At 39.4% G+C, this 18,193-nt stretch overlaps 3 protein-coding genes across 5 annotated transcripts in view; 1 reads left to right on the forward strand and 2 right to left on the reverse strand.

Annotated features, from left to right (window-relative positions):
- LOC122653656 (pentatricopeptide repeat-containing protein At5g39350-like) overlaps window positions 1–10,988 on the reverse strand; it is a 32,086-nt gene extending 21,098 nt beyond the window's left edge. Inside the window, exons 1-4 of the mRNA XM_043847569.1 lie at window positions 10,984–10,988; window positions 1,338–1,342; window positions 1,296–1,305; window positions 1,038–1,047 (exon numbers count right to left, since the gene is read on the reverse strand). Of these exons, the coding sequence (XP_043703504.1) occupies window positions 1,038–1,047; window positions 1,296–1,304 (19 nt within the window). The 5' untranslated portion in view covers window position 1,305; window positions 1,338–1,342; window positions 10,984–10,988. The remainder of the gene's footprint in view (window positions 1–1,037; window positions 1,048–1,295; window positions 1,306–1,337; window positions 1,343–10,983) is intronic.
- On the forward strand, window positions 1,743–10,064 carry LOC122653657. 3 transcript variants are annotated; one of them, XM_043847573.1, is made up of 3 exons: window positions 1,743–1,878; window positions 7,843–8,007; window positions 8,125–10,064. In XM_043847573.1, exons 2-3 carry the CDS (start codon window positions 7,869–7,871, stop codon window positions 9,591–9,593), a joined length of 1,608 nt encoding a protein of 535 aa, XP_043703508.1. In that variant the 5' UTR covers window positions 1,743–1,878; window positions 7,843–7,868; the 3' UTR covers window positions 9,594–10,064. The 3 variants fall into 3 exon arrangements, with proteins under 3 accessions (XP_043703508.1, XP_043703506.1, XP_043703507.1); XM_043847571.1 differs by having other exon boundaries at window positions 7,843–10,064; XM_043847572.1 differs by having other exon boundaries at window positions 1,743–1,875; window positions 7,843–10,064.
- A 796-nt stretch (window positions 10,989–11,784) lies between the features above and the next one.
- Window positions 11,785–15,329, reverse strand: LOC122653522 (SNAP25 homologous protein SNAP33-like). Its single transcript, XM_043847378.1, has 5 exons — window positions 14,735–15,329; window positions 13,207–13,300; window positions 12,991–13,121; window positions 12,811–12,908; window positions 11,785–12,088 (listed from the first exon to the last, which is right to left on the reverse strand). The coding sequence occupies exons 1-5, from the start codon at window positions 15,233–15,235 to the stop codon at window positions 11,989–11,991; spliced, it is 924 nt and encodes a 307-aa protein (XP_043703313.1). The 5' UTR covers window positions 15,236–15,329; the 3' UTR covers window positions 11,785–11,988.
- Between the last annotated feature and the right edge of the window lie 2,864 nt (window positions 15,330–18,193).

An 18,193-nucleotide genomic window follows, 5' to 3' on the forward strand; every position in this document is an offset into this window, starting at 1 on the left:
CACGTGTGGGTGCAGTTCAATCACAACACATGTGAGAGCATCAACAGAGACATTATTTTTGCATTAAAAAGGGGTGAGGCGATCATTTCACTTTCCTTTGTGTCTGAGCGCAAATGTCACACTTTCGAACAGGTTCTTTTTCCCTAATATGGTATGTAACTCTAGTTCTACTAAGACGGATAACGAAGCAGTGAAAATTAAGGAGAGAGAGAGAAATCACAAAGTGATTATTTAAGATATCTGGGTCTCAATGTTTAATAAAGAATGTGATATAGAAGATGTTGTTTCAAAGAGAATTAAAATATGATGGATAAAGTAGAGAGATTTGTTTAGAGTGTTGTGTGATGTGATTGACATATTCTTTTAAAGCTAAAAGGAGAATTTTATAAGGCAAATGTATGATCAGCTATGATAGATGGTGCAAAATATTGGACAGGTAAGAAGCATTATATAGGTAAACTAAGCATATTGAAGATGAGGATGTTGAGATGGATGTGTAGGTAAAACTAGGAAGGATAAAGTAAGGAATGACCATATTAGAGCTGATTTGGGAGTTATCCCGATACATGATAAGATCTGAGAAAATCGTTTGAGGTAGTATGACCATGTTCAACAGAGGCCTTAGGACGAATCGATATGAAGGACTGATTTGATTCAAATTGAAGGAATTAAAAGAACTATGGGCAAGCCTAAAATAACCCTATGAGAAATAGTGAGGAAAAACATGCTTAGTTTACACCTTGTTTCAAGTGTGACATTTGGAGGGCAATGATCCATGTAGCTGACCCCTTTTGGTTGAGTAACGACTGAGGAGTTGTTGTTTGTTGATTATTTATACATTACTGAGTTTTCAGTGCTTCTATAAGGTGTTATGAAAGTTTACGTATTTAGGCTTTCGCACTTTTCTCTTATAGAAATAAATATGTTGCTATTTATTGAAATAGAATCCTTGTAGCTGACCCAATTTAATTGGGATAAGATCAAGCTAAATTATTGTTGAGTTCCATGTCTGACGGCATAGCATATGCTAGTGCCTCCCTGTGTCAACTCCTATCCCTTTTGCTTCCATATATAACCCTCTTCACCCTTTAACTGGCAGAAAGTGAGACAGGTGTTGGCACCTAACACATACGTGTAAGTGAACGTTTATGCAAATGAACTCTTCTCCATGTCACTGTAGCCAAGGTAAGAAAACTTAAAAAGGAAAGGACAAAGGCTCTCTGAACCTAAGGCATGTATACTACTCCTATCATTCCGGCTCTGCTGTGCGTGGGCATGGCCCCTACGTCCCACACAAAAAACATTCTTCTTGATTTTTTTATTTATGATAAGACTACTCTGCCTTGCTTGCTCATGAACTCGAATTTTTATCCTCTCAATTACACTACCCGTACTTGACGTCAAGTACATCTAATAGAGGAGGCAGAAATGACTATCCTCCTTCTATTACACATACTTGACGTCAAGTTAAGACAGTGTAATTGAGAGGATAAAGATCCCATGAACCCTCCCCCATGTGTTAATGAGTCATATCGTCTCCCAAAGAAAAAATTGAAATATAAATCATACCGAATCTGGCCGTAGCTACGCCCACCTAGTATTCTAGGACGAAATTTCTGTACCAAGCAACGGTTTCAGGCCGGTGCGCATGCCCTCATTTGTGTCCCGTGTGACTTCTCCAGAGAAACTCACAGAGAGTGAGAGAGAGGAAAAACCGAAAAGGGTTGGAAGGAAGAAGCATCGTGTGGGGCTATCACTGCTTCGCCAGATGTCGGTGCAGCTGAGGGGTATATAACGCTCCACGGCATAAACGGCCGAATCACCTTCGCTGTTTCTATTATATTGGTATTTGGGTTGGAGAGAGCTCGAACAGTCGTGGTAAGTCAATTCTCAGTTCTCTGATTTGACTAAGAACTGTTCGATTCTTCTCTCCTTTTGGTATGTAATCCTTCTGCTTCGGATGGATTGGTGGGTCATAGATGTCTCTGTTTATGGGTATCTCTATTCCATTTCCGATTAGTTTAGAAATGGGTTTTTAGTTCTTTTTGCGTTGTTAGTGGAGATTATAGTCAGGGAGCTGTGTTGAATCTACTTTTGTTGGGATATCCAGGGAATAGAAAAAGGATTTTGGGTATTCGGTGTGGTTCACTTCTCTGAGATTTCGTCTTCTTCTTTTGGGGATTTGGATTCCGATGAGAAGTGTTTGCTCCATGTATGGACTGACTTTCTCTTATTGAGAAATTTTTGGACTACAGTAAGCTGCAATTCTTAGGAATTAGTTCTTTGTACCTATTTTAATCATACATAATCAGCATTCTATTGCAGGCAGCATGGTTTTACTTTTTGCGCTTTAACTCTTTTGTTCTGCTTTAGAGGTAAAGGGCAAGGGTTCAATGGTGTTCTAACTTGTTCCAAATTTTGTTTTTGATAAATAACGCGTGATTTTATTGGACCTTAGTGGATTGGAAAGTCAGAGAACAACCATAGCACGAGGTGTATATACTTAAATCAGCATACCATGGGTTTTGGTTTTACCTCCACATTTCTCTCTTTGAGAAGCAGAATCAGGGTCATCTATCGAATTTATTCATAGGATACAGTAACCAACGAAGATAATTGTCATCAAATCTGTTTAACATTCCACTAAAACATGCATAAGGCATATATGCTTTGATACCATGTGCAGTGTAGTTGTTTTTGTTCTAAACAGCCTGATTTTGGAAGGAACTATAAGATTTATTTTTAAAGATATGATATGCCTGCATCAGGATGCACCTATTGACACTCCATGGTCCTCACCTTTGAACACACACAATCTCTCTCTCTCTCTCTCCCTGTTTTGATCTTCGTTCATCATAGGATAATATTAGTTCAAATGCTGTTTTATTTTTCCTTCCAGTAGAGTTTAAAATTTCCAGTTTGTTGACAGGTTCTCTAGGTGTTTTCATTGAGACGATGTTGTACAATTCAGTACACCAGAAGAATGATGTATAGTGGTATAAAGAAAGTAAAAGGATATCTATATGGTGTATTAAGAAGGACAATTTAGGTTTAGTCGCATTGTTGGCTTCCTTGCTGTTAATTGTATGGAGGCTTGGAGATGCTGTGTCTATATGGAAAGAGTGGAGGCCTGAGCCTGAATCTTGTTTTGGGCTGTTACATCACTAGAGTTTGCAGAAGTTGTGGTAATGGATTTATGAGTTTGGAAACCAGCTGTTTTGGGGAAGGTTTTCTTTTTGTAGTAGTTGTAGCTCAGCTGTGGTGTCTTGTATCATTCCTTTTATGGCATGCATTATGAAAAGGCAGCCTATGCTTGTGAGTTGTGTACATAATCTTGAGAGGTCCCTGGTTCAAGTGACTGCATTATGGAGTAACTTGCCCACTTAATATAACGGGGTTTCCACTTATTTGTCTTCATTTTCTAGTATCTGATCTTTTTAGTTTTCATATTTTTTGAAGTTTATTAACTGAAGAGAATCATGGTATTTATTTAAAATTGTCCCCTAGTATTTGTAATGGACCTAAGATTTACCACATCCTCTTTTCCTGCCAAATTTGTTAAACATATGAAAGCATCTTAGCAGTGTGACAGGATGTATTTTTTTAAAGCTTTGAGGTTGGTGTTGTATGCTTCAGAACTGTTCTCAGTTGAGAATGCAATTGGAATGTGATTCAGATAAACTACTTTGGACCGACCCAAACCCAGTTGGATATCCAAACGAAGATGAACCGAGTCCAGTTTGAGTTTTTGGATCTAGTAAGATTTCAGGAATTTATGTTATTTGGGGAAATAATGTATTTTAGTTTATTTTGTAAGTTAGCTTCGTAGGGTATTTGGTTTCCTTATTTGAATATGTTTCCTAGTTAGAGAGTTAGTCTTTATTTTTAGGAGCCTTTTATTTCTCTTTATATATATGGTGTAATTCTCCATCGTTAAATAGATTAAAAATTATTTGAATTGATTGTGTTTGAGAGCCTGCATGGCTGTAGTGTGTGCGTTCTTCTCCCCCCCCCCCCCTTCTTCTTCCTATGTCATCTCTTCTCTCCCTCCCTGCAACTCTGAGACATCCCAGAATCTTCCCCTTCCCTAACCGGCCCTCCACCAATTTGGTATCCGAGCCGAAGGATCACATCTTCCTCCTTCCCTTGTGATCTCTCTCCCCCATTCTATTCTTCTTTCTTTGATGTAGGACAAAACATGAAGAAAAAGAGGCCAAAACACTGTTTACATTACTGTTTACGTGAACAGTGTCACAGCTCCTTATTTTGCCTTGGTGAGAATATTATTAGAAGATCCTTGGTGGGGACCACATGAGAATCCAAGCTTTGACAAGAAAGAGGATCGTCTGCTAGAAGACTTGAAGATCTTATTTTATTTTGTTACTATTCTCTTAGTAGTACTTAGTTCTATTAGTTTCTATTTTAGTTATTCTTGCATGTGACTGAACTATAAACCCTAGTAATTTCTAATTTTAGTTACCTTCTATTTTAGTTAGGTTTTAGTAGTTTCTATTTCCCTACTTTATATTTTCAGTTAGTTTCTGTTTTAGAAAGTTTCTATTTTTATGGTAAGCTTGCCTAAGCTATTAATGGGCCCCCCCTATTATAAGGAAGGAGAAGATTTTGGAGAATAGAATTTTTAGGCCATGTTGCCATCTGTTATGGGAGAAATTCCATGTTTCAACAGCTGGGATAGCTGTGGGTGAGAGACCCAGGCTGAGAGAACCATTCCCCTACCCCGCCCCCCTTCTCTTCGCTATCTTCTCCTCCATTGCAACTTCTATTCCAGGCCATGTTGCCATCAGTTGTGGGAGAAATTCCATATTTCAACAGCTAGGATAGCTGTGGGTGAGAGACTCAGGCTGAGAGAGCCATTCCCCTACCCCCCCTTTTCTTCTCTATTTTCTCCTCCATTGAAATGATCCCCTGTTGCGTTGCTGCAACCACTGTGAAGAACACTCAAAGGCTGCTACCACTCTCCATCCAACATTAAGGCTGTTGCTATTTCTGCTTCACCCATTCGAGTGAGACTGCTGCTGTTCCTGAGTCTTGATTCCCGCTACAACTTCAAGGCTGTGTATCTCCATTCCCCTTCATCAAAACCTGCAGAGTTTTGGAGCATCATCTCACACCATCATCCCCATTGTAGCCTGTTCTATTGGCTGGATTGCTTCCAGGCCTTAACCTTCTATTTTCATCCCCCCTTCAGTATTTCACTTCTGTCCATCAAAATCACACCAAACTTGCTGCAGATCATCTACTCCACAAGGCCTGCACTCAATCCAAACTTGAGCCCCAACTGCTGGCTGGTTTGGCCCATAGGTCTTAACCTTCTAATTTGGTGTTTCTCTTATATCTCAACATCCAACCATCGCAACTGGATGAGATTTGGAGCCAAGGATCCTCTTAGCAACCTCTACACTCGATCCAAGTTTGATCACCATCACATGGTTGGTTTGGCTGGAAACGCTGTGTTTCTAATTCTGAGTTTATTCCAATTTTTTAATTTTGTGGATTTTTGGGACTAGTAACCTTGTCTTACATTATCCTTCTTTTTCTTTTCGCTGTGGTTGTGAGTTGTGTCCGATGTGTCCGAACAACACCAGCAACCCCTCACCTTCCCTTTGTTTCCGCAAAGCCCTAAACCATCCGCGTATCACTCATCATCACCCATCATCGTCATCATCATTCCATTCTGCCCATGATCGCAACCATACTACCAAGCCCAAACTCCCCCCCCCCCCCAACAGCAAACCCTATCCCTGCATCTCCCGTAATCTCTCAACTCCCGTAACCTCTCCAACCCTTCCTTTCGTTCCCACGTTTTAAAAAAAAAAGTCATTCCTGCCGTTACCCCTGCACCTTTCCCCTCACTTCTGACTCCCACAGCAACCCTGCGCTATCACCATCCCCTTGATTTCCACCAGAGAAAATAAAAAAGAAGAAGACGACGACGACGAGAAGAAAAAGTACGAAACAAAGAACCAGAAAAAAAAATAAATAAATAAATAAGTGCAATCATACCTGATTTCGCAGCGCTTCTCCTGCTGGATTCCTCGCTGGTTTAATCCTTGTTCAAGAAGAAGACTCCATCTCGACCTCCTCAGTGACCTTCTTCCTCATGTCACACCCCGCCTCTGTTGCCTTCCTTTGGTGTTTTCTCTCTAGACTCTGGAGACGGTAACCTCCCACGATTTCCCCTATTTGTCTCTTTACTGTAATTTTTTCCCTTTATGTTCCTAAACTGCCGCTTATTTTCTTCCTATCACCTTTTGTCCTTTTTATCTTTAGTTTCCAAGTTAATCCTTTCCCATACGTAATACTCCCTTGTTGGTTATCATTGAACTACCCATAATTACGATATTGCCACCTTAATATGATTTTCACTCTATTTACAATTCTGCCCTTGTTATCATAAACCCACTAGATCATGGAGGTTAATTGATACGATTTACTCCTTTTGATTAGTGATGGGTTCCGAATATTGCAAACAAAACTTTTTAATTTGAAGATAGGTTTCGGGAGCTTACCAATATTAACAACTTCTATGATAAGATGTCAAGCATGATAGAATCATCAGAAGGCGGATCAGATGTGGAAGAAAATGTGGACAACAAAAGCGACGATCAAATTGAAGTATACGGTCCGATCAAGGTTGCAATTGAAGAATTGATCGACGGTCTGATTTCTGTTGTGAAACCCCACGATCAGATTCCCATCAAAGAGATGCCATTTGCTTATGACCATCAAACAATCGTGATAGTTGATCATGAGATGCACTAGATCATCGCCCCATCAAAGCCGATGTTTATGGATACAGATCGAGTGGTACTGATTCTCTCATTTTACAAATTTCTCAACACCGGGGGAATTGATGCAGATACACTACTTTGGACCGACCCAAACCCAATTGGGTATCCAAATGAAGATGAATCGGGTCTAGTTTGAGTTTTTGGATCTACTAGGATTTTAGGAATTTATGTTATTTGGGGAAATAATGTCTTTTAGTTTATTTTATTCTATTTATTTAGAAGTTAGCTTCATAGGGTATTTGGTTTCCCAATTGTTCTTAATTTCCTTATTTGAATATGTTTCCTAGTTAGAGAGTTAGTCATTATTTTTAGGAGTCTTTTATTTTTCTTTATATATGGTGTAATTCCCCATCGTTGAATAGATTGAAAAGATGATTTGAGTTGATTGTGTTTGAGAGCCTGCATGGCTGTAGTGTGTGCATTCTTCTTCCCCCCCTCCTCTTCTTCCTATGCGATCTCTTCTCTCCCTCCTTGCAACTCTGAGACATCTCAGAATCTTCCTCTTCCCTAACCGGCCCTCAAGCAGAATGCTGCCGTTATTTCTTGACTCTTTTGTTCTCCATAATTGTTTTAGTGGATTTTTTTCTTTATAAATTTTAGTTGTATTGTAGTTCAAAGGAGGTGGAAATCGGGGAGGAGAGAAATATTCCTAGTCTGACACTTGGTTTTCAAAGATATGTTGAATGACACATTTGATTACCTTTCTACCAAAAAAAAAAAAGAGAGAGAGATTTGATTACCTAATCCCCTTTTTATTTGTTTCCTGGTTAGATGGAGAACTAGTTTTATCTCATCTTGTTCATATATTTGTTTATGTGGCTAGTGATAATTTAATGTGGCATATGCATTCATGCTTCCTGCTTTGGTACTCATGCTAGAGGAAAGTCCAACTTGGTCCCGGACCCAACCTCGGCAACTGGTTCTAATCCTTAAAATTGATCTTTATAGAAATACGAAAGTTGTTCTTTATTCTTGAATTATCTTGATAAGCCTCCTGTATCTGATTCATCTTCTCATCTAACATGTGCAGTGAGCTGAAGTTTTTTAGGCAAAACCATGATAGCTAATTCAAGCACATCTGGAATGCTATTGTCTTCGGAATCCTTGCTAGTCAATGGAACAAATACCATCAATTTAAGCATGGGCACGCCTCAACCACCCTCAAACCAGCAAAGCAGGACTTCCTCACAGGGGCTAGTGGCAAGCACATATGGAATGTTATTGTCTTCGGAATCCTTAGAAGTCAATGGAACAGATCCCATCAATTTAAGCATGGGAATGCCTCAACCACCCTCAAACCAGCAATGCAGCAAAGTGGCTATCTTCTGGGACATTGAAAACTGCCCTGTTCCAAGTGATGTCCGCCCCGAAGAGGTCGCTGGTAACATCAGAACGGCATTGCGTGTTCATCCTATTATTGAGGGATCTGTTACAACATTCTCTGCATATGGAGATTTCAATGCCTTCCCAAGGAGGCTTAGGGAGGGCTGCCAGAGGACTGGTGTGAAACTTGTAGATGTTCCAAATGGAAGAAAGGATGCAGCTGACAAGGCTATTTTGGTTGATATGTTCTTGTTTGCTCTTGACAACCCTCCACCATCGTCCATCATGCTGATATCGGGTGATGTAGATTTTGCTCCCGCTTTGCACATATTGGGACAGCGTGGTTACGCTGTCATTCTTGTCATTCCTACTGGAAAAGGCGTTTCATCTGCCTTGAGTAATGCAGGAAGGTTCGTCTGGGACTGGCACAGTGTGGCTCGTGGAGAAGGGTTTGTGCCTCCTAAAGCATTAATGTCCCGTGGGCCTACCGACATTACTGGGTATCTCATGGGGTGTCATATGAATGACAACACTGATGGCCAAACTGAAGAGGAAGCAATTGTTTATAGAGGAATGTCACAAAGTGAGTACACTGCTTGGGCTAACATCAACCAGTTTTACTGTTTTAACTCCAGAGATTTCTCTCAGACTTCACAGTCAATATCTGAATACAGCAGTAATTTGTTTACTATGCCTAGTTTTCCCACTTCAAGATCTCATAGCCTTCCCTGTGGTCTGAACAATGATTCCGCAGCACCTGTTGCTGAGGACCAGAATGACTCAGCAGACCCAACATTGTGGGTCCAGCCTGGAGACCTCAATGGTCTGAAGGGTCAGCTAGTGAAGCTGCTGGAGCTGTCAGGAGGGAGCCTACCCCTCACTCGTATTCCTGCAGAGTATCATAAGATTTTTGGACGGCCCCTATATGTGTCAGAGTATGGTGCTTGTAAGCTTGTGAATCTTCTCAAGAAAATGGCAGACACCATAACTGTGGAGGGGAAGGGAAGTAGGAAGTTTGTGTACCTCTGCAACTCCATTATTCAAGTTGACAATACAAGCTTGAATACTCCATTAGGTGTGGCAAGGAAGGATAAGAAGGGGAAGGGGCCGCAGGAGGAGAATACTGATGTAAGGGCATGTGTTAACACATGTTGCTCCTCGGATGAGTTCTCAGACGATGACAGGGTCATTGGTCAGGAGAGGAGGATGAATCAAGAAATTGACAGCCAGTTTGAACAGTTCAAGCAGGAACTACAAGAGCTTCTTGTTAGCTGGAGCGGAGGGATCTTCCTTGGTACTTTTGAAGCAACATACCAGCAGCGGTACAAGAAAGCACTGGACTACAAAAGATTTAATGTGGATGAACTCGAGGAGCTGATTGAAAAGGTGAAGGACATTGTGATTTTACATGAAGAACCAGAGAGCAAGAGGAAGTTCCTGGTGGCTATTGGTGGGTAGGAATTTGAGTCATGGTTGTACATTTCGACTTATGTAGTGTCCAGTAGTTGAGGACTGGAATTATGCTTATTCAACCATCTTGTTTTCTGCTTTAAGATGGGTTGGAAATTCAAGAGAGAAAATGCTACTCTTGGTTGCATCCAACATGGACTTGAAGCCTTTTTTTTCTGTGAGGCTGCATAAAATGCATGCAGAGGACTCCTCATTGATGAAAGTGGGAGTCTCTGTAACTGATCAACAACTAATAGGAGACAATATGTAAAGTAAACTTCATCTTTAGTTATTTGATGTGTTTATAATCCAGTTTTAGTGAACTTTTGTGCTTTAGAGCTGGACTTTGTCAATAATTAAATCTGTAGTAGTTAGTTTCTACAATGATGAAGTCAGCTGTTTGATGATGAAAGGTTGGACTCGAATTTTACAGTTCCTTCCTCTGAGATTGCTATGCAAAATTAAATGTTATGTCTATTACTCTGCTTTATCATGTGATGACAGGATGGAAGATGGGCTATATTGGTTACAGTTATCAGATTAGATACTCTGTAGTATGATATCAGTTATCAGACTACATCAATCATTAGCATAACTACATGCCTAACTCATGGGGTTGAATATGCTTTTCTTTTTCTCCTCCTCCCCCCCCCCCCCCCCCCTTTCTTGAATGACTCAGTGCACCAGCAAGGGAGATTTTGAAATCCAAGCAGTGTCAAATTTAAACAGGACCGGAAAAATAAGATTCAAGATTCAGAGTCTTTCTTTTTCTGTTTTCCATTTCAGTTTGATGATGAGATTACTGGTCAGTTGCCAGGTTGTTAAGATGAATGAGAGAGAGAGAGAGAGAGAGAGAGAAGAATTTATAACATATCCCTGGCAACAACTTGCTATATTTGATAACATTAAGGGGGGAATTGGTTCCTGCACTACTTATTTTTGCTATAATAGTTGAAGTATCCTTCTTTCCCTCCCAATTAGAGTGATTTACCACTCAATTCTTGTACCCAACAGGAGCCATACCTAATGGTTTTCATGGAGTATTCAATTCACAAATGGTCTGAAATTCAGTTAGATTTTAAACTAGGAAAAACAATTGCGTACCCTGCGGGGACCCTAGCTAGCTCACCCTGAACTTAATGAGCAGAAAAAGTATCCAAGGGCATTCCGGATTCATGAACAAAGAGATGGTTAAGCAAACTGAGATTCTGTTACCTACCTATCCGCCTTACATAAAAATGGGTGAGCCAGCACAGGTAAGGCAGAACGGCAACCTAGTGCAGTACCAGCAGTACTAAGTTGTCTAAGGCTGCGTTTGATACACATTTGTGGAATGCATTCCAAGAAATCATACCAACAATTTGTGGGTTGCGAGCACACCAACCCAAGAGATCTCAACTCTAAATCGTGTTTAAGAGATAAAAAATGCATACCAAACACAGGTTAAGTTTTCGTCCAATTCGGCTAATACAAAACTTTGAATAATTTTAAATTCTTAATACAAGGTGAATCATATGAGTTGGTGCATTGCATTGCTGAGAGAATTGCAGCAAGACAATTGCCTCTCCCAGAAAAGTAAAATGCATGGAAAGTACCGAGAAGGAAAGAGATGTGTAGAGTGGAGACCCAGAAGTAAAGAAAGCAAAGGCAGACAAGGATGTGAGAAAACTTATTTTTCCCATTACCAATATTCCAAAATGATTGCACAGCAAAAAAGTACACAAAATTCTTAGGAAAAAAGGATCGAATTTTCCTTCACCCATGGTGACAAGAGCCCCTCTTAATCTACGAGATCTAACCCACCAATTGGATTGAAAAATGATATTTCAAACCTTCGTAAATAGGGGGTGGGATTTAATGATGACATTCATCATTCTAAGAGTGAAGGTGGACCTTGGTGCAACGGTAAGGTTGTTCCATTGTGATCAAATGATCATGAGTTCGAGTCTCTAGAAACAATCTCTCCACAAAGCAAGGGTAAGGCTGCATACATTATGACCCTCCCCAGATCCTGTATTGTTGGGAGTCATTTAACTTTGATGAAAAGATTCTCTATTCACATTGCATGTTGACAAAGGGAACAGATTTCTGGGTTTCTTTTCTTCCGAATGGAAAAGGACCACAACACTAATTTAGTCGGCAGTCATGGGTTACAGGAGATAACATCAGGAACAATCCTAATCAAAATTTTGATGTTTCATTGAAAATCTGCAATGAAACATCATAATTTCCATTATATACAAAAGAGCTTAAAAAAATAAGAGGTATTATAGCAATATCTGAACTCAAATCCATTACACAGCTGGTAAACATGAGATTACAGAGAAGACTCAGAGAGGGGTTGTGCGAACCCAAGTCAAGTACAGTGAGCATGTCTGTAGCAAACCAGACAACTTCATGGCCTTCACTTCCCCAGCAAACGATGCCCGCGTTGATTGGCACCTTTAATCCGGAAATTTATCTCATCCACATCTTCACCGACATGCTCCAGAGCTTTATTATGTCTGCAATAATCACAACAGTGTAAAGCAAATTTAAAACACTTCAAAACACATAAGACTGGCTTAGTAAAAACAGAAGAATGCAGCTATTCTAAAATGCTGAAGGCCAACCATGTTATCAAATACTGGGAAAAGTTAGCTAGGAAAATAATTTTTCTAAAATTGTTTATTTCTAACTGGATCAAGAGAACCAGATCATGTCTAGCAGAAGATAGGGGAAGAGAAAACCTGGTGTACCCAGCAAAATAGAAGATATTATGCGGTTTCAAAGACCCAAAAGTAATGTTTTAAATCTGTTTTACCACCCCCAGTACCCACCCAAAGAGGGAAAAAAGCTGTTATCTATAAATAGTGGTTCAACCACTACTGTACATTATGGGGTCCAAGAGGTCATCCTATGACTGAGGGGATCAGAGAATGAGGAGAAACTCAATACACATGCTCACAAAATGGCAAAACAAGATCCACAACAAAATGAAGTAAAATAGAAATGAGGTTTATTATAATCTCCATATAAATCTGATTGTCAGCTTTTCAAGAAAAGGCAATCATCTGTAATTCCCCCTCCCTCCCCCAAAATAAGGAAATCTTTTGCTAATATATTAATTTTCAATCATTTTTCTTCTACAAACAATGAGGGAATGTAGAAAGATGAGAAAAAGGATATATCCCAAGAGAAACAATAAAGTGTAAGCAGATCATCTTTCAATGGAAAAACTACTGACCCTTGAATTTCAGTCCCCATATCCATGGCCATAACCTTCAGCTCACCCAAAATATTACTCAAGTCTGAAAGGGCATCATCTTGCTTGGCCTTCTCCACCTGTTTTAGAATGGAAGACAAACAAAAATATTACGGTCCGAACGTTTTTGCTCAACCCATAGCTCTAAAACACAATACAAACCTCTACTTTCTGAATTGCATTTGTGGGCTCAGCAAGAGGCTGTCGTGAGTTTGACCGTTCCTTGGGTACAGGTGCCAACCCCAACTTCTCCCTCTGCTCCAAGTGATTGCTCCTCCTTTTGAAGGAGTCATCTGCAAACCAACACGATAAATAAAATTCACAAACACTGATGAAGTAAACAAAGCTGACCACCCATCAAGTTTTGGTCATTTTTACCTCTAGAGATCACTGGCCCTCTAATTGCACGGGTCTTTTTTGGCTTCCAAGTCTTAGAGAACATTCCACCAAGACTACCGAGAAGTTTCTCCCCCTGAAATCAGCACCAGCTAAATGTTCATCACTACTGAATGCACAACTAGCTCCAGGATGCAGTGTGAGCAGAAGAAATGCTACCTATATGGACTTTTGGACAGTATAAACTCAGGAGGCAAATTTATACAAATGGACACCCTGTTAGCAGTACTTCCAGGTTTTAATGGTAACAACCTTAAAAAATATTTCAGAACTCTTCACCATATTTCCTCTGCCATTCAAAGAGGAATATAATAGACTGCATATTTGATTGTCTACCAGGAGATGATGAATCAAAGTGACCATTTAGTTGGGATTTATGCAATAGAGGCCCCAAACCATTTTGCATGTTAGCTAGAAACTTAGAAGAAAAGCAATGACCAAACTTCAGTTAGTTCCTCTGAGTGGTTTTGATACATTTATTTGTAAAAGTGATAAACGTCAAAACAAAATTTAGACAGATTTGCTGTGTAAAAGAATTTTGAATAATCAGATTTTTTTCGTTTAGTATTTATTATGTTCTTTGATGCAGTTAAACATTGGTGGAATACATGCAAAAATGGAGTTTGTCAATTTCACTAGTTCTCTTCTACTGGCTGGCCGCCATTCGCAAAAACTCATCCAAGACAATTAAATATCCCATAAAAATTAGCAGATATTATGGCTGCTCTCATTTGCTCATGTTGAAAGTTATCTAAGAGTTTCTCAAGGAGATGTCTTATGCCAAAAGTCAGACTTTTGCCAGCTAAGCACGAGATTTTCACATTCTGTCTCCAACATTGCGTCATTTAATAATGTACTAGTAAATTAGGAAACCTGACTTTAATCCTCAAAAAAAAATAATTATTCTTCCAGTTAGAATCCTCAATTAGGAATCCTGAGGACAGAACTGTGGTGACAACAACTACAACCTACATTCTAGTTTAAAAACCTCAGCTAAAGGGCAGAAAAAGTAAAAATGCTCAGGAATCTCTTTCAAAAACTCCAAACTCTGTTCATGATCCTCCAGTACCAAACTTCCTATGGACGGAATGTGGGGACCACACCTACAACCTACATTCTAGCTTAAAAACCTCAGCTGAAGGGCAGAAAAAGTAAAATAATCTCTTTCAAAAACTCCAAACTCTGTTCATGATCCTCCAGTACCAAACTTTCCTATTGCACTTTCCAGATCACAATACACAAGAAGAAAGGGAAAGTTAAAAGGATGTTTGGATAAACTTGTATAGAACCTCGGGCCTCAATGTCACAGACATGATTAATCTAATCAGACCCCGACACACATGTAAATTTACCCTATATTTTACTTTTCTTTATTACACCTGAAGTTGGGAGTCAAATAATCTTCAAGTTCATAGATACACTAATATAATTAAAAACTAGTTAAATAAGATTTTCTTAATACACTCCTCCCCCTCCAACAGCTCCGCTAGGAGGAAAGAAAGCTACGTACCCGACTGAGATCTTGATCAATATCAGCAGCAACCATGTGGGTCCTCGTGATTTGCTCACCCTGCTTATGCAAGGTGACCAGAGTATTAGTAGCATCCTCTCTGATATTCTCAGCAATCTTCAAGCAGCCATTGACAGTCTTCGTCGTCTCCTCAGCCTTGTACACAGCATAGTCCTCCAGTTCTTGCACAGACTGGTTCTCCAATCCTCCAGTGTCACGGAAGTCATTCTTGTATAGGTTCCTTTGTGCTGAAGTACGAGAATATGAAGATGAAGCAGAAGAGGCTCCATTTCCCCCATCTTTATCAAAAAGTTTGGCTTTGAGGTTGGGTGTAGTGAGGTTAGGTTCAGAAGAAGTTCTCTTTGCAGGGTTAAGGGTTTGATTGGAGTCAGATTCAGTATCTGAATCAAAAGGGTTAGTACTGGGAGAAGCAGAAAATCCAGGGTCAACCGAGTTGTGTTTAGTAATCTTAGTCAAGGGTGATTTCATAAAATCAAACATTTTTAGAGAGTACAAAGTCTACAGAGATCAGCGAAGGATTCAGTGAAGAAAACCTGAACAGTCAAAAAAATTGAATCTACACAGATTCAGAATTGAAACCTGGAGACCAAAATCCATACAAAGGAAGATGTTAGAGATGAAATTGACACAAATTTAAGTGCATATTCAAAATAGGTGCATGACATAAACCCAAACGCCCGTAAAGAAAACCTTAAAAAGGGAATATGAGAACTAAGACAGATTGCTCCAATTGAATAGCTGATTACAAAATAAATGAATAAAAACTTGAAATATAGCTTTCAAGAGTAGGAAGAACAAAATCATGGCACGGTGAAATCAATGCAAGTGAACATTTGAAGAAAGCAGCCCAAGAAGAAGTAGAGGAGTTGATGAGATCAGAACCCAGAAACAAAGACAGTAAAACTGAAAAAAAAAATCCCTAGAACAAATTCAAAAGGTAATAAAATATAATGACTTCCATTTCCTGAAAAGGAACGAAAGAACAAAAGCAACAAAAAAAAGGGGGGGGGGGGGATTCTGGAAGGTGTGGGATGGATCCTAAAAGCCTCCTCAGAAACCATAAAACTAAAGAGATAACAAATCCGGAGAACCCAACATAAGAGAACAAAGTCTGAAATCCAAGAAGAGATTAACAAAGGGTACCTAAAATTCCAAAAGAAAAGTACTTCAAGAACAAAAATAGCTTGAACCCAAAATCAAACAAAAATATTTGTTTCTGCCTGAAGTAAAAAATATTAAAATGAAGAACAAGAAAACTAATAGAAACAAATAAAATGAATGATGGTAACCTACAAACAAGGTACAAAAGTTACAGACACCCAATTCACAGTATAAAATATTAAAATAAAAAAGATAAAAATCAAAACCCAGAGAGAGAAAAATACCTTAGATTCCTAAAAAGAAGGAGCAGGGTTCTTGAGATAACCAAGAGCAACGAGAGCAGAGAAGATATAGGGATAAGAAGAGCAGACACGCAAAAAATCCCCTCTGAGGAAGTCGTGGTTTGGAAACCGGTAAGAAAGAGAGGAAGGAAAGATGAAAGAAGAATCAAGAAGTAAGGAAGTTCCTCTCTCTCTCTCTCTCTCTCTCTCTCTCTCTCTCCCTCTTTCTCTCTCTGTGAGTTGAACAAATCAAACACAGATGATGGTGAGGGCGTGAGGCCGCAGTGAAATAGACTAAGGCAAAGACTCACGTCGTCGTCTGACAAAAATTAGACCGTTTGCTTCATTTCCTTCTTCTATTTTATTATATTTTCTATCTTCCTTTTTCAGGCTTTTTTAAAATAAATAATAATTTCGCAATAAGGCGAATTTTCTCGGCTTCTCGGACCAGAGGGTTCAAAGTCAGAGTAATCGGCACCGATTCATTTTTGGGTGAATCAGGCTGAACCTTAGAAACCTTTTCTGGGTCGACCGTTTCAGATTGGCAGGAATTGGGATCAGGCTTGATCAATTATGATTCGAATTAATCGATTCAATCAATCGAATTCCAATTTTTTAAACCCTATCTTAGACCGTTAGGGCCGCAATAGGGTCAGGTTGGGTCGGGATTTGTAAAAACCCCAGCCCAACCCTGAGTCCCCGTAGTTGGGCCCAAGCCCGACTCGACCTTGATTCAGGGCTTGGAAAATCCAACCCTAACCCGCCCTCAGGGTCAGGTTGAGCTGACCCTGATTGGCCCTGATCATTGAGTTGGGGGAAGGGAGAGATGGAAGGATTGGATTGAGTTGGGCTGGGTTGGGGAGAAATTATCAATTTTAATAAAATAATAGATATAATAAAATATTGTATCACTTACTATCTTCATATATAATATATTATATAACAAAGTATGTGTGACATTTAAAGTTTATAACATTTATAGTATATCAATATATATTATAATATAACTTAAAACACAGTCAGGATGGGCTGCGTCGGGCTCAGCGTGAGGCCTCAACCCTAGCCTGACTCGACCCAATCTTGACTCAGGGCCAAAAAATTTCCAACCTTGACCCGCCCTCAGGGTCAGTATCTCAACCCAGGCCCTATTCGGGCTCAAGTCGGGTTCGGGCCGACAGGGCCAAACTTGCTCCCCTAATGCTAACATAAAGAGTGTCACTTTATAAACGATCAAAAAAACAAAGCTGAAACGGGACATTCAAAACCAAACCAAACCAAATCGAAACAATTTGGTTTGGTTTTGAAAAGGAAAAAGTCATACGGTTCAGTTTAATTTGGTTTTGGATTAAAAACCATTTATTTGATTTGAATCGAACAAAATAAAATGTATTTCTAATAAAACAACAATAAACTCAATCTTATCTCAACTTAATGGGATCAACATCTCTAATAAAACAAACCAAACCTAAACAATACTAAACCCTACTAAGATCACGTTTTTTTTTTTTTTTTTTTTTTTTTTTTTTTTTTTTTTTGTCCATCCTAGTCTAAAAGAATTTGAAGAAAAAAGGGAAAAAGAATACTGCTTAGTCTTGTTCCTTTGCACCCACACCCGTGTGGAGAAATAATCCCTACACCCCTCTTGTTGGATGCCCTTGCATGTCGTTCATTAGGTTCGCATTGGTGGGGCCACACGACTAAGCAACAAACCCTTCCCCTTTCAATTATTTCTAAAAACTTTATTTTGAATATTCTCCATTGGGCCCTCTTCTTATCTTTCTTCTTCGTGATTAGGTCTTGACAAGGGTGATTTGGTCCATGCATCTTGAAACATTGATTAGTGCCAATTAAAGTACCACCACTATAAGAGAAAAAATCAAACAAAATCTAAACCAACCATGGCTTGAAGCATTCTCTCAATCTCCTCTAAGTTGTGCGAGACATGTTGCTTACTAAAGGCCGGTTGTTTGACCGGTACATGCGTGGTGAAGGAAAACTTTCTCTTTTGATATTTGAGAACGTATAAAATTAGAAAGACTTGGCAATTAAGTTCTTA

The sequence above is a fragment of the Telopea speciosissima genome, chromosome 3, assembly GCF_018873765.1.
Source record: "Telopea speciosissima isolate NSW1024214 ecotype Mountain lineage chromosome 3, Tspe_v1, whole genome shotgun sequence".
Classification (NCBI taxonomy): Eukaryota; Viridiplantae; Streptophyta; class Magnoliopsida; order Proteales; family Proteaceae; genus Telopea; species Telopea speciosissima.